Below are 15,614 nucleotides of genomic sequence, written 5' to 3'. Positions count from 1 at the left end.
TGCTGATATTTTAATAGTAGTTGCTTGTAGTAGTAGTTTGTATGTCGTAACATAGTAGTTGACGACCTCTGTGGTCGAGTGGTGTGTACACCGGTTTTCATGGGTACGTCACTCCGAGGTCCCGGGTTCGATTCCCGGTCGAGTCAATGTAGATTATCTTTAGTTTTCTATGTTGTCTTAGGTCTGGGTGTTTGTGGTACCGTCGTTACTTCTTATTTTCCATAACACAAGTGCTTTAGCTACGTACATTGGGATCAGAGTAATGTATGTGATGTTGTCTCAAAAGAAAAAAAAAAGTTGTGAAAAGTCGATAATTTCTAATTTTCAAACCGAATCATCAATCAAAGTTGTATACAGACAACACTTTAATTGATGGTAGAGCTTTGTGCAATCCTGTTTGGGTAGGTACCACCCAATCACCAGATATTTTACCGCCAAAGTACAGTAGGTACTCAGTGTGTTGTTCGCTGGTTTGAAGAGTGAGTGAGTCAGTGTTTGAATAAGACGTAACATCTTGGTTCCATCGGAGATGTAAGGAATGCTTAATTTTTTCTTAATTCATACAAAAAAAATAAGCAAAAAAGATATTGAAACAGCAATATTTACAAACACTCAAATATAAAACTAAGTTCAGATACAATTGTTTGGAAAAGCGGTCTTACTGCTTCAACAATATCCTCCAAGCCACCTTTGACAAAAAGTATTTCAAAATAATAATAGCCTGATGTCTATGTATTCAACAATAATGTATATAATAATAAATTGTTAATTATAAGGTTTGTAAGCTATCTTATATGTGCCCTAGCTTTGTCACAACAACATCAGCTTGTAAATTCCCACTGCTGGGCCAAAGGCCTCCTCTCCCTTTGAGGAGAAGGTTTGGAACATGTTCCACCACGCTGTTCCAATGCGGGTTGGTGGAATACACATGTGGCAGATTTTCTTTTTGAAATTTGTCACATGCAGGTTTCCTCACGATGTTTTCCTTCACCGCTGAGCACGAGATGAATTAGAAAGACAAATTAAGCACATGAATCAGCGGTGCTTGCCTGGGTTTGAACCCGCAATCATCGGTTAAGATGCACGCGTTCTAACCACTGGGCCATCTCGGCTTTGTCACAACGTAAATCGGTATTATAAATTCGCTAGCGGGATATTGTTATGTTTATCAAATTATGATAATAATGTGCGAGCATCCTATACAAAAATAATGATAAACATTATTTGTGAAGTAAATCAACAGGCTGATACGCATGCGCAGAGAGTACCACGATTATATTAAGTTCAGTCGCTACGATTCGACCAGCATGACTGGTATAGTTCGAATTGGTTGATTTTTTTACACGAACTTAAATAACTTGCTATGTAATACAATGGAGTATACGAAGATCGTGTTCCTCTTGCTGAGTGCTCGTGTGTAATCCATTATAAATTGTACGTTGTGTTCACATTATTAACGTAATAAAATAAAAGCTTGTAAAACTTTTAGGATTAGTTTGTCAACTTTTTCTAATTTTCTCTTCAACTCGTGATTTGATTATCGTTTGTTTTTCTCGTTCTCTATTACTTGTTAAGTTAATTATATACAAATAATTAACCCAGGTTCAATTCTATATAATTTTTATTAGACACTGATAATTATATAGTTTTTTTTTCTCATATACATACATAATGTTCATAGAAAAATTGGAAATGCAAATTTGTCAACTTTCCATTTTTGAAATTCTGTATTCGATGATCTTGATAAATGATTAAAATCATAACACAATAACTGTTTTGAGATTTAAAAACTAAATGAATCATTCACATAATCATTGAACCAAGATACTAAAAGACAATATCTAATGCACTATCGTTACTCATAAAGCTCGTAACTAATGAATAAAGAATATGAAAAAAGACCAATTCTACTAAAAGCTTGTTTGTATTGCCGGTACATATTTTGTACACATTTGATTCATTATTCATGACGTGTGTTCGACTATATCTTACAAAACAATATTTGTCATAATGGAATATATCTACGTGGAAAGTTTTTTTTTTATTTATTTATGTAGTAAAAATAAAGTTGGATATATATAAGGGTAGGGTAAGTTATTCGATTTGATACATGATTTTTTGTTTCTATTCTATTGTTAATCTATTTTTATTTATTTTTACATTTCTATTGAAAATATATACAAAATTCTTGATCGATCAACATTTCGAAATTAAAAAAAAAGATTATTTTTGTTATTATGTTCTATCGACTAACCTTTATAAATACTTATATAATAATGTGAATACAACTGGAAATAAATAAATTTACAATTCAATACATATAATAAAAAATCAGTAAATTTTCACAGAATGTGTCGCTGTAAATATTGATAGGATAGAAGTACCATCTCTCGTTGAAATGGGCACAGAGTTTGTTGTTCTTGACTGTCAGTTCAGTACGCACACAACCACACAGGGACTGGTGATGAAGTGGTTCTTCAACGGATCTGCAAGCCTGGTGTACCAATGGATACCACCTCTTAAGCCGCAGGTCGTAGGATTGCTTAAGGGTAGAGTCGACTTAAATTTTAGAATATCTGGTAAGTCAGACTTCCGAAATGCATTTGTTCGATTTTTTATAAATAAAGAACAATATGGAACAATTCCATAGCATATTAAAGTATCTTTTTCTTCCGAATTGTATAATAATTCGCTTTTTTCCCCCTATAACATTGCATTATCTATACAGACGATTGAATTGATTTTGAAAATTTTTTGGTAGTAGCGGTCTTTGGATTGATCGTTTTATATATTTGTACATCGAAAATAAAATAATATCAAAGTAATATAGCTCATGAATACGAGCATTTATTTTTATCGACAAAAGTAAATAAACAGATTCGTAAAGTTATTATATAAATAAATCTAAATATAAGATTTAAATTAAGATATGACAAATAAAAATGTTGGTATTCAGGAGCTATACCGTAAAAGTTATAGCCGAATGAGAGAATTTCTTATTAAAAAGTTAGCTGCCTAAAATAAGGAAATCGATATTTAATTATTTTGTCCATCGTTTCAGATGAGCCCTTACAGGCCTACCGTGCTATAAAAATAATGAAACCCACCACAGATCTCAGTGGCATCTATACTTGTGTAGTATCAACTTTCATGGAGGAAGATCGCCAAACGCGACCAATGCTTATTTACAGTAAGGCTTTATTGAATGTAAGGTTATACGAGTTCTCTACTCGTACATTACCTGCGAGTCTCTGTAGGTAATATACAAGTAGTGTATCTATATGCTGTATATATAAAACATGCTTTTTATCTTTGTGAGTTTCCTGTTACATTTCTTAGCTTTCCTTTCAAACATTTATAGAACATACAAATACATTATTTAAATTACTTTTAAAATACATTTTAATTGTTCCCATTTATTCCAATCGTTAGGATAATATCTTATTTATGTTTGGTACTGTTATGAATTGAGATAATTAATCAGTACTTTAATGTGTATTACATGAAATATAATTTTTTAATCATTTAACATATATTTATGAATAATAGCAAAAAGGTAAAAAGCATAGCAGATGCCCCTGTGCAAATCAAAGGTAGTCTCACTTTGTAAGAAGATTTATAGCATTATATTTATACATTAACAGATATTCAACAGAATTTCACCCTCACAAAAAATAATTTTTACTTCAGATAAATAACATCCATAGAGGGGTTAGTAAAAATGAATAAAAGCTTATATTTCAGAGCCGAGATGGCCCATTGGTTAATAGGCGTGCATCTAAACCGATTATTGCTGTTTCAAACCCTAAAGAATCATCTCTTTCAGAACGTAAAATCCGGTGGTGCCAGTCCGGGTTTGAACCAGCAACCCAGTTAAGATTCATGTTTTCTGGGCTAAACCCGCTTATGAAATGCTAAAGTCAGTTATTGTTTTTACTGAAAAAATATTAACAGACAAAACTTATCAATCATTGTACATTTATATACTTTAAAAAAGCGAGGATTATTTGTTTATTTAGTCAAGAGTCATATACATATATACGTCTCTTTCTAATTCTATGTACAGGACACTGTACATAGAATTCGAGTCAGTAGCTTTACGAGCTATTTAATTGACTAAAGACACTTAAAAAGTTTAGGTAGGTAGGAATATGATATTAATTATGATCAAAACGAAATTCCTGGTTTTCTTTAAATTATATTTTTAGATTTCAGATTATATTATTTAATAAAATCAAATTAATTCTTATACTGTCGTTGCTTTGAAAATTTTACGTATTATGTTTGATTTCGAGTGTATATATTTTTAGGTCCTGGTAAAAATTTTCATTTCATACAAGAGAAGAAATACGTGTTTCTGGTGACATTGATATGTGTTGCCGAGGACTTGTATCCAAAGCCAGAGATAATAATATCGGTACAGGGGTAAGTAATTATGGATGTTTATTTTGTTATTCCGTGTTACGAAAACGTGCGACATTACCCGCAAGAAATTTATAAAACTTTACCAATAGCACAAACCGGAACACGCCATTTTATTACAAATTGGTGAATTTAAAGGCTTTGTCCTTCTATGTATATATAATTAGGTATGTGGCAGAATTTCTATGAAATTTGTCACATGCAGGTTTCTTCACGATGTTTTCCTTCACCGCTGAGCACAAGATGAATTATAAAGACAAATTAAGCACATGAATCAGCGGTGCTTGCCTGGGTTTGAACCCGCAATCATCGTTTAAGATGCACGGGTTCTAGCCACTGGGCCATCTCGACTCAAATAACGATATAGTTTACATCGTCAATATTTCTAGATAAGTCATGCACTGAAAATTAGCAAGCATACCTTGCTCCACGCTGCTCTTTGCTGCTCTGTGCTTTTCTCTACGCTTTATGTGATCTGGTTTTAAACATAAAATATATTTATTTTGAACGATCCACGATTTTTTATGTAAATATATGAAATAAAAAATAAAATAATATACATTAAAAATAATTTTATTAAATATGTTTCGAAAACATTTATATTTCAATGAAGTATCGAGAAATACTCGACATGGGAAGACTAACGTCGACATTGGAATCTGCAGTTCAGTTTAATAACGTACTTCTTATCTTAACAGTAAATTTTGAAAACCTTACGATGGCACTGTTTGATACGCTATTTTTGTGATGCGTGTAGGTATTCTTTAAATACTTATATTTCGGATAATTTTAGATATATATTTTCTAAGATTTTTAGGGTTCTGTACCCAAAGGTTAAAATGATACCCTATTACTAAGACTCCGTCGTCCCTCTGTCTATCATCAGGCTGTATTTCTGGAACCGTAATGGTTAGACCGTTGAAATTTGCACAAATAAAGTATTTTTGTATATAAAAAGAAAACATACATAAAAAATGTTAAAGGGAGCTCCCATAAGAGAAACATGTTATTTTTAACGTTTTTATAGATAATGGTACGGAACACTTCGCGGGCAAGTTCTGCTTGCACTTGGTCGGTTTTTTATAGTCAATGTGGCACATCACTCTCTCACATTTTATGATCTGGGCCTGCAGCGAGTTTTAAATTTATTCCAGTCGAAACAGCTAAAAATAATAAATTTAAGCGTAGTATATAAAGTTATAGTTGTCTGCTTTATCTTAATTTTGAATATATTTTAGGAGACCTCTAACTCAAGCTGTATCGGAAATGAAAATGGATTCGTGGGGACTGTACTCTGTGGTAACAAAAGCGGTCGTACACGATGATGACGTCACAGAACCCTTCGAGGAGTACACATGTACGCTCAGCTTGCCCGCAGCGAATTATACCGCAAACCGAACCACCATTTATTACCCTGGTATTTATCTAATCATTATAAAAAATATTAGTATTATTTTAGTGACCCTAAAACCCAGACTTCGAACGGGTAAAATTAGTACAAAAAATCCATTTCCCGCTCTCGATCTTGGGATGACTATATAAGTATATAATAATATAAAAGACTAAACTGCTCTGACGCAGGATTTTACTAAGCCATTAATCTATGGAATTCGTGATTAGTTCGTTGAATAAATTTGATTATTATGACATGATATAGTTGATTTGATAGTCTAGCCATTAGAATATTGGGTTGATTGAAAAAATGAGTGCTTGACGCTTTATGGTTGATGCGCTTGAACTAAACAAATGATTTCTTTAGGCTTTCATTCTAAATTATTCTTACTTATTGAACATGCATCGATGTTTGACTGTTGAAATCAACTAAGTATTTCTATTGAGACATTCTTAAACTTTTTGTTAAAGTTGGACTTGCTCCAGAAATGTCCCTGCTTATGTCAGATCAATCAATCCAATCTGATTATGAGTTTATCAAAGTATAGCATGTGTGAGTTATGTTTCAATAGTTTTAGTTTACTAACTTCGAATTTTTGCAATGGCTTCGTTGCGAAATCCATGTTCTAAGCGTTTGATGTTGAATTAAAATTTTAACAAGAAACCAAAACTAAAGGGTTTTTTTGTCTAGGACTGATGCCAACAGCTTATATAGCTGTTTACGAGATCCAGAAGCCGCAAGAACGACAAGCCAATGGTAAGAAATCTTAATTATAAAATAAAAAGCTTTTTGTAAGGATTTCTTTCAGGTCTTTTTATGCAGGTATTCTCACGATATATTTCTACAGAGCCAGTACGAGATGATCCAAATATACTAATCAGGGTTTAATATTCGGTTAATATTCACATGTTTTAGCCACTGAGCCATCTCTCTTACCCATAACTAACACTTAGTCTACTTGAATGTACCTCGGCCGCACTAACTACGCTAGCTGAACAAATAACTTATAACTCATATTCATTTAAAATCCATATATTCTGTTCCGTTAAATGGACTACCTAACTTTACTCCAAAATTCAAATTAGATCTATAAAATTTTATAGATATTATTGACAGGACTATATTTGTATCTATCTGTGCTATTCGTTGTATTAAATATAATTTTAAGTCCCGGATTCTTTTATAGTTATTCATAGTTTCGCGGCTTCTTGAAAATTTATGGACAGAAAATAATTATTAAAATAACTTGTAGGTTTCGAATACTTCACAATGGTTTTTGTGTTATGCATATTTTGATAAGTCTTATACTTAAATACCGAATAGATATTAAAAACTTTTACTTTAGTTTTATTATTTGTTATAGGAACAAAAATTGGCCTAAGTTTTTTTAACGTAAAACCCATATTTATTTTTATTTATGATATACATGGATATACATATAAGTGGACTGGCAAATGAATGTATGTAATGAATGGTATTAGACCATGATGCTTTAACCAATGTTTAAATTATGAACTATCCTTGCCAGCTAAGAGGTTATGTCCCCGTGGTTCCCTCACAAACTGGAACACAAAACACAACAACAACGAGTGTTACTGTCTGGCGAAAGAATATCTGAGTGTGCTTCCAACCCAGACGGTCTCGTACAAGACTCTACCAAGGAGTTTTTAAGACCTTGTATAAGTTGAATATTCAATAAAAATTTTCTTTTATAGGCAACAGTGTTTTATCGAGACACTCTATAGCGCAACTGCTAGGCGTTCTTCTCTCAGTGCTTCAACTCACTCATCACCCGGTTTGAACAACAATTGTTGACTTATGTATGATAAAAGTCAGAAAACTTGAAAAGATAAATAACATCAAAAATTTTTGGTAATTTTTTTGATACTATTGAATATAAAATCATTTTATAAATATTATTTTAATAATTATCTTAATTATTAATTAATTAGAATAATAGTTTGTACTCAATGCCTTGTAAGATAAAACTATTTTAGTTTTGTATTCATATTTAGCTAATTAAATAATTAATTAAGTTAGCCTTTAAGTTATGTGATTAAATCAAGATGTATAAACTAATCAAGATAATTTTAATTGGTATCAATAGTCATTAAAAAGGTAACTTAATGAAATAACAATACAATTACTGTTATCTGTGGGATATTCCGTGTATATAATCCGTTTCTCTAACGAGCTTGTAGGTGTAAAATAATACAAGTGTAATTCACATGTAGCTTAAAATACTTTTGCAATTCACCTTTAAATTATATATATTTCATTAACTTGAATCTCATATTTATTATAAAGATTAACATTTTTATATTTACGTATACATTTATTGTATTCGTCCTGGCTATATTATTAAAAGTAAGGAATACAAATAAATTAACACCGGTGTAGATAACCAGTGTTAATATAATATCCTGTAAAGTTGAACAAAAACCTTCCTATTTACGATGACAACGTTCTAAGCCAAGGGCTGGTCCCATAGGGACACCCGTCCCTCAGTATATGCCTGTTCAGGGAATTTTAGTGAACTGTCAATATCTTGCTCGAAGAATACTCCTTTACCCAATGATGTTGTAGTAAACAGATATGTATGTTATTAAACGTCCTAATTGGGACGTTTGCCTTTAGTCGTTTTACGTAGTAATACGTTATAATACATCATAATTACGTAGTAATACGTTTTGCGTAATTAAAACATCTAGTTATCCCTTTTTCTTATTGTTTTTATCAAGCTATCCTTTTTACTTTTAACGAAATGTAAAAATAAACTAAAATAAACGGTCCCCGGCGCGGCACACTTTTTTCTGTTGTTTAGTATAGATATAACATATCTGTTTATTAGAATATCATTACCTTTACTGAATGGTCGACGCTGCCAATAGCAAAAAAGAGTCCAAAACAAATGCATATTATGTTTCGTAATCTTATAAAAATAATAATCACACGATATTTTTAGTAATCTATCAATACTATATACAAAATACTCAGTACTCAATAACCTTATAATAATATACATTAATATATTTTCAACGCCTTACGAACACATTTCATTTCTATTCCGCAGTGAATTCATTTCCTCCCGTCTATGTATTTATGCAGACCTCCTAAGTATTACAAAGAACTCGAAGTCATGTACAACAATTGAAAATACTTTATAACATACTTACAGAAGGCGCCTCATAACCGAACGACTGTTCGACTATTCCGAAACGAGTTTATTTACGAGTATCTTTGTTGATAAGTACCTAATTGCACTTTGCTTCACGGAAATGGGCAAAATGAGGGAAAACGGGAAGTATTTGGAGGCCACGTAGTCGTACGTGCTCTGAAATGTAGCTGATAATATATAGAGCAAAGGATGAGTTGAAGTCTGAAACAAAATCAACTCAACTGACTTCAACTTTGGAAATTTCGACGTCAAAGTTTATTCGTGGTCCGTTTGATATATACGTAGGTATTCTGGAATATGGATAACCGAAAGTATCAAAGGCATAATATAAGTTATTCAATTAAATTCTTGGAAGCATTTTTGAGTCCGGATAAAATTGTTACGTCAATTGAAAGAAAAAATTGAAATTAAATTAAAGCGTATTTTCTTAATAATCATAACAACAAGTATCATCAATAAATAACACTTTAGAGTGATTTCTGCCATGAATGCATGGTCCTAATTATTTTTAAATTATGTAATAAAGTGCATTTACAAACAATTGATGTTGTTTTATTGTTTCATTATGCCTAAATTAGCAATTTTATTTTGTATAACACACTAATTATTTCACTCGTGGAAAATTTTAATACCGAATTACTGTAATAATTTCGGTGCTTTTATAATATTTTATTCTTGTTAAACAAAATGTGTTGCGCATCTATATATGTTCTTAAACTATTTATTCGAGTGTGATGAGATAGAAAATCTGAACACAGGTAGTCTGCATACACCAAGGCTCTGAAAATACAAGGTCTAGCTATACTAGCTACCAGTCCCAGCTTAAATCTGACGTTTTACGATCGTGTACAAAGCTCTACAAGTACTAATGGTAAGCGCCCGCCTCTATTTATCTGCATATTCCCCTGAATATATATTTATGTATAGGTATTTATTTTAGCTTAAAGCTGCATATTTACTTCCTGCTACGAATGAACATAATAATACTATTATTTTTTATAGGAATAGACAAAAGTGTATACAAAATAACTTATAAGTTAACTTATACAAAATATTTCATTTTGATAGAAAACATTCACTACAGAGAGAATTAATACAAATAAAGTGAAGCCACAAAAGCGAATACAATTTCCAGATAGTAAAACGTTGCAAATTATAAAGACTACTAACAAAACGCTAGATTTACGCGCTCGAAATTTATAAAAAAAGTTTGGTAGTTCACAAAAATTATTCCACTGCATCAAGAGCTGATTAAAAAAATCCATGTCATTGGGACTCAAACCGTTTTTAAATCGGTTCAGCGTTTTGGGCGTAAGAATTAACAGACAGATATACTTTCTCATTTACAATATTAGTTAGTTATTGATATATGTTATAATTCAATTCAATTCTTAGTTTAATGGCTTTTAGTTGTGCCGACAGGACACAGATTATTTCGCCAATGTCACGTAGGAGGTATATGTTATAATCTGAACAATAAGAACGTAAGGATTTTTTAAAAAAGGTATTTTAAATAGTTTTGTTTACACTTATAAATAAATACCTACAAATACTAAAGGACATAAAATCTGCCTTCGATAGTTTCCTAAAATAATTGTTAACAGTTACCGATAAATTATGCTACACGAAAATAAATAAGTGAAAAAATACAATTTTGATAAATAAGGGCTAGGATATATCTGCTGTCACTTAATTATAAAACATTGTTTAAACTATTGCGTTTACTAAAATCTATTATCCTTTTTGCAATGCTCGTCTTTGTAAGCCTTTCGCCTTTCGACGACTACCTTAAGAGCCATCTACAATGAAATGTGAAAGTTAAATGAAATGTTGAGCTTACTAGTACAACCATAAAAGTTGGTAAAAGTTCCTACTTTCACCGCTAGATGGCGGATTTTGTCACATTTAAAAAAATGCATTATTTTCATTTATACACATAATAAAATTGGTGTGTCTGTTTGTAATATTAAAATAGATCTTTTTTACTCAATGCATATGTACATACATTCATACACGGCACATATACCTAAATAACATTTTTTACAATTTTTGTCTGTCTGTCTATCTGTCTATCTGTGTGTTTGTTCCGGTTTATCTCTGGAACGGTTGGACCGATTTTGAAGGGACTTTCAATGACAACTGATATAATAGGTACAAGGTCAGCGGCACAGCTAGTTTAAATATAAAATAACAAAATTTTAAAGAAATAACTTTGTAGAGTTCCTTGCTGGAGTAGTACTCCAAGGTTGTAAGGTAAAATACCGCCTTTTTCAAAAATATTTCCAAAGCGCGTGTATTGAAATAAACATTCCAGAAAACAAACAAACGTACTATGTACTATTAAGTTATCTTAAATTTATATAAATTTTATTATATTTTATTAAAATTAAATTTTAATAGATAGAAACGAATATATTTAGTATAGAGAAAACTATGTCAAGTACTAAACTGACTACTACGACGACTATAAAATAACATTTCGTCATTCTATAAAAGTTATAGAACTTTTATCATATTTCAGACGTATTTTAATCGGCACAGCTTATGTTAATGCTCAACACTTTTTTAAAATTAAAGCATGACTGTTTTATCAAGCTAGCAATACTACGAAATGCTTTAGCAAGTAAGATATTTGTTGGTGCCATTTGAAGAGATTTCTATAGGGAAATCATATAGATCTGCAATTAAAAAAGATTACATGAAAGTGCATTTTTCAGGATAATTATAGTTACCTGTTAAACACTTTTGCCGTATTTATGATTAATAGGATGAAAATAGAGAGTGTTATAAATCTTTAAACCTAATTTTAAATTAAAGTTCCCCCTTCTATTGTATTTGAGCATGCTGTATCCAAATTGGTTGACTCGTTGGGTTATTAAATTAAAAGAAAAAATTACCACGACTTTGGAGTGAAATAAGAGCAGACATGTATGTTTTTTTTTGTGTTGTTTATATATTAATTCAATTTTCAACAAAGTAAATTTTAAGAATTTGTCTACCCCCCTGCAGGATTGGGCTAATGAAAAGATATTGGGCTTTTCTAGAGAATTTCTCGGTTACAGAGTTTGTATTCTGGATATTGAAAGTGTGTATGCTCCCGTACATAGAAAGCCGTTGGTGCTGCGGCTAAATTCTTTCCCGTTCTGTCCAATCGGATCAGTTTCATTTGAGCAGCGCGAGTAATCTTAGATTCACATTTTTTTAACAATAAAAACATTTCTTTTCTTAAGAATTACTGACAGTAAGGCCTTAACTATATACAAAAATAGTTGCTGTAAAAGTTAAATATAGCACCTTGATCTTGAAGTTTGCTTTTCGATGTAATACTTTAAAAATGTAAGAATAGTAGATTAATTATTATCTGTAACTAAGTGGACCAAGGTCAGAAAAAGTTCTAGCGTAAGTAGCGCTTTCTCATAGAAACGATTCGTTCCTCAAAAGTTAGCCTTTCGGGCTATTCGTAATTTAAAGACCCGAGATAATCCAACAATTTCTTTTTAAAAATTAGAAAGAAGGTAACACGCTATTAATAGCAATAGTATGTACATTTGATATGCAAAGGCTTGTGCCCTTGTGGTAGCCCGTGGTAGGTACTACAAACAAAGTAAAAGTAAAGTAAAAAGTAATGCTTCTGTAAGTATTATTATGATTCGGTTTGAAGAATAATTCAGCTAGATTTGAGTATATCTACTCAATATTTCGTATCTGTGCAGGTGTACGAAAAAATATTAGGACATTCGAAATGTGGTGTTAAAAAGAATGCTGCTTACCTATATCGAGAACAGCAAAAAACAAAACAAGTCTATTCTCGACCAAGTGAAAATCACTACCCCTATTTCCAACGAACCCTCAGTTATTTTGGTTATATTGTCCGAATACAACCAGACAGTCAGGATAAACCAGTAGGGAAAAACGAAGAGAAAAGCTCAAGCGGACGATTATTTATACGCTCGTCCAAACAGATTCAAAATATAACGGGATTCAAAGTTCCGACTGCCTTGCCAAAGACGTGGATGGTGGTGGATTAAGCTAGTCACCGCATCGTTGAAAGAATTCCTTCAATAGGCGCACGAAGAACAAAAAGAACAGCCAGTGTAATTAGGTCAAGGGACATAACATCTTAGTTCCCAAGATAAAACTCGGTGGTAGGGCTTTGTGCGTGCCCGTCTGGGTAGGTACCACTCACTCATCAGTTATTCTACCGCCAAATAACAGTACTCAGTATTGTTGTGTTCCGGTTTGAAGGGTGAGTGAGCCAGTGTAACTACAGGCACAAGGGACATAACATCTTAGTTCCCAAGGTTGGTAGCACATTGACGATGTAATGAATAGTTAATATTTCTTACAGCGTCATTGTCTATGGGTGATGGTGACCACTTACCATCAGGTGGCCCATATGCTCGTCGGCCAACCTATATCATAAAATAAAATAAATAAAAATTTTTAAAGTATATTCAATGTTACTTGCAGTACGACTATCTATGGACAGTACAGACCGCTTACTAACAGCCCATTTTCAAGTCAAAGCGTGTACTAAAAAAGAGAATGATTTATAGACGTATGTATGTACAGGCATTTCACAATGAAATGAGTTTATGAGATTAGCCACACATGACACAGTTGAACAGGCACACATATACGTAGCATGCACATCAACACATTTAAAATATCATTTATGCATATATGGGCGCAAGTCGCCATCTATCGGTAATGATTGTCAAATAATGATGTTTGTATTTTAAGTTAACGTTTATATTATTATATTTTATTAGATAAATGTCTAAGAAGGGTAAATATGTATTTTAACAGCTATTTGTAAACATGATATTATTTATCAGGCTCTAATAATTAATAGAGATTTGATTGTTTTATTCTTTGGAAGATGTGAGCTCATGTCGCCATTTATAGGCAATGGTTTTAAAATATTATTGACATTAATTAATAATTATGCATTGTTAATTATCATTTAAATGATTCCATTTTATTATGTACATTTCTAAAACACTACAATATAATAAGTAAAACTAATATGTGGATTCGTCATGCAGCGCCACCTATAATGTGTCATAACGGACTAAGTAAGTAATTCAATTGTAATTGATTGAGAGCGGTATTTAAGAATAGGAATCAAATAAATATCCATTTTTAATATTAAAGTATATTTCAAGAATTTGCAGTAATTGCATTAATTTATTATAAAAGTTGTAGTTGTGAATATCTAGAAGAACGCTTTAGAAACGAAGATTGTTTTAGCAACGACACATCGCATTGACACTTTTTCGAAGAATTTATAAAATTGTTAATATCATGAAATAAAGAATATTTAAATGGTTGCGTTTAATTGCAATGGAATCTGACAACCCAACTATATCTCCGAGTATGGATGCCCACAGAGGGATTCTCCACCGCAGTCGCTGATGGTACCCTCCTGGGGTAATGACACCAAATTCTGCACAAAGAGGTATATAGTGTAGCACTACCACTATAAAATAGGCAACTGTCCTCACGATGTTTTAATTTTTTTTTTAAATATTGTTAATACCTTTACTGAACATTTTGCAAAAGCTGTATAGGACGAGATAAAGCAGCGAGTCAGCGAGGTACTATAGATTAATTGGAATTTCAACTTCGGTATTGCCGACTGACGTTAAAACTTACTTCTTTTAAAGCCTTTGCATCCCTCTATCGATACATTTTCGAATTGTTACATTTTTGTACTTATTTTGTTATTTTATACTCACAATAGGCGTCAAATTTAAATAAGTGCACATGTTTAATCTATAAAACAAAACACTAATTTATATTTGTGGTGACGGCTCAACTATGTAACAATTAATATTTTTGCTGATTCTTTATGTTTCTTTGAACTGTAAGATTACACGTCATAAAGCTATGACGTATCTACATCTATATCAGTAAAGTATACTTGTGGATTGCTTTTTCGTTATACCTATGACTTATTTTGTAAGAGTCAGAAGTCTGATTTTTTGTCTGTAACAATTACTACGGGCACAAAGTATATGCACATCTTAGTTTTGCTCATTGCTCGTGAAAGGAATCAAAAAAAAAAAAAAATCATAATCAAAATAAACTTGAATGGTTAGCATATTTTAAAAAGCTCATAAATATCGGCAACAGGGATCACTCAACATGAGATAAAATTCTAATCTATCATTATTTATTAAATAAAAAAATATATATATGAAGTACTAGTTGTCACCCTCGGCTTCGCTCATGTTTTAGGGGGTTGGTTGTCATATGTTAGTCAAAAAAAGGATCCTATGTCCTTCCTTGGACTTCAAGTTTGCTTCATTCCAAATTTCATCAAATTCGGTTCAGTGGTTTGGTCGTGAAAAAGCGACAATCAGACAGACTGACTTCACATTCATAATAGTAGTACAGATAATGAAAGTATTTTTTTAATTTAATGAAATTAGCTAGATGAATGATTTAAATACTTTATTATTTATTATAGTGACATTTCTGTTGAGATAAATTTGTTATCTGTAGCGCGGTCGAGTTTCTTTTTGTATCGTCACTCTCGCCGTCAAAAACTTGTTTGCGAATTAATCCCGTTGCCTCAGCCAACTGAACCGACTGACCGAGAGACAAAAATCGCTT

General features: G+C 31.8%; 1 protein-coding gene across 1 annotated transcript; it reads left to right on the top strand.

The window, feature by feature from the left end:
- The first annotated feature begins 1,296 nt into the window (after positions 1 to 1,296).
- LOC124531914 lies at positions 1,297 to 7,894 on the top strand. Its single transcript, XM_047106483.1, has 7 exons — positions 1,297 to 1,413; positions 2,349 to 2,579; positions 3,062 to 3,190; positions 4,311 to 4,425; positions 5,661 to 5,839; positions 6,506 to 6,571; positions 7,531 to 7,894. The coding sequence occupies exons 1-7, from the start codon at positions 1,374 to 1,376 to the stop codon at positions 7,614 to 7,616; spliced, it is 846 nt and encodes a 281-aa protein (XP_046962439.1). The 5' UTR covers positions 1,297 to 1,373; the 3' UTR covers positions 7,617 to 7,894.
- The last annotated feature ends 7,720 nt before the right edge of the window (positions 7,895 to 15,614 follow it).

This window comes from Vanessa cardui, chromosome 8, assembly GCF_905220365.1.
Source record: "Vanessa cardui chromosome 8, ilVanCard2.1, whole genome shotgun sequence".
Taxonomy (NCBI): Eukaryota; Metazoa; Arthropoda; class Insecta; order Lepidoptera; family Nymphalidae; genus Vanessa; species Vanessa cardui.
Note: the sequence above shows the minus strand (reverse complement) of the source record. Positions and strands in the feature narration are given on the sequence as shown.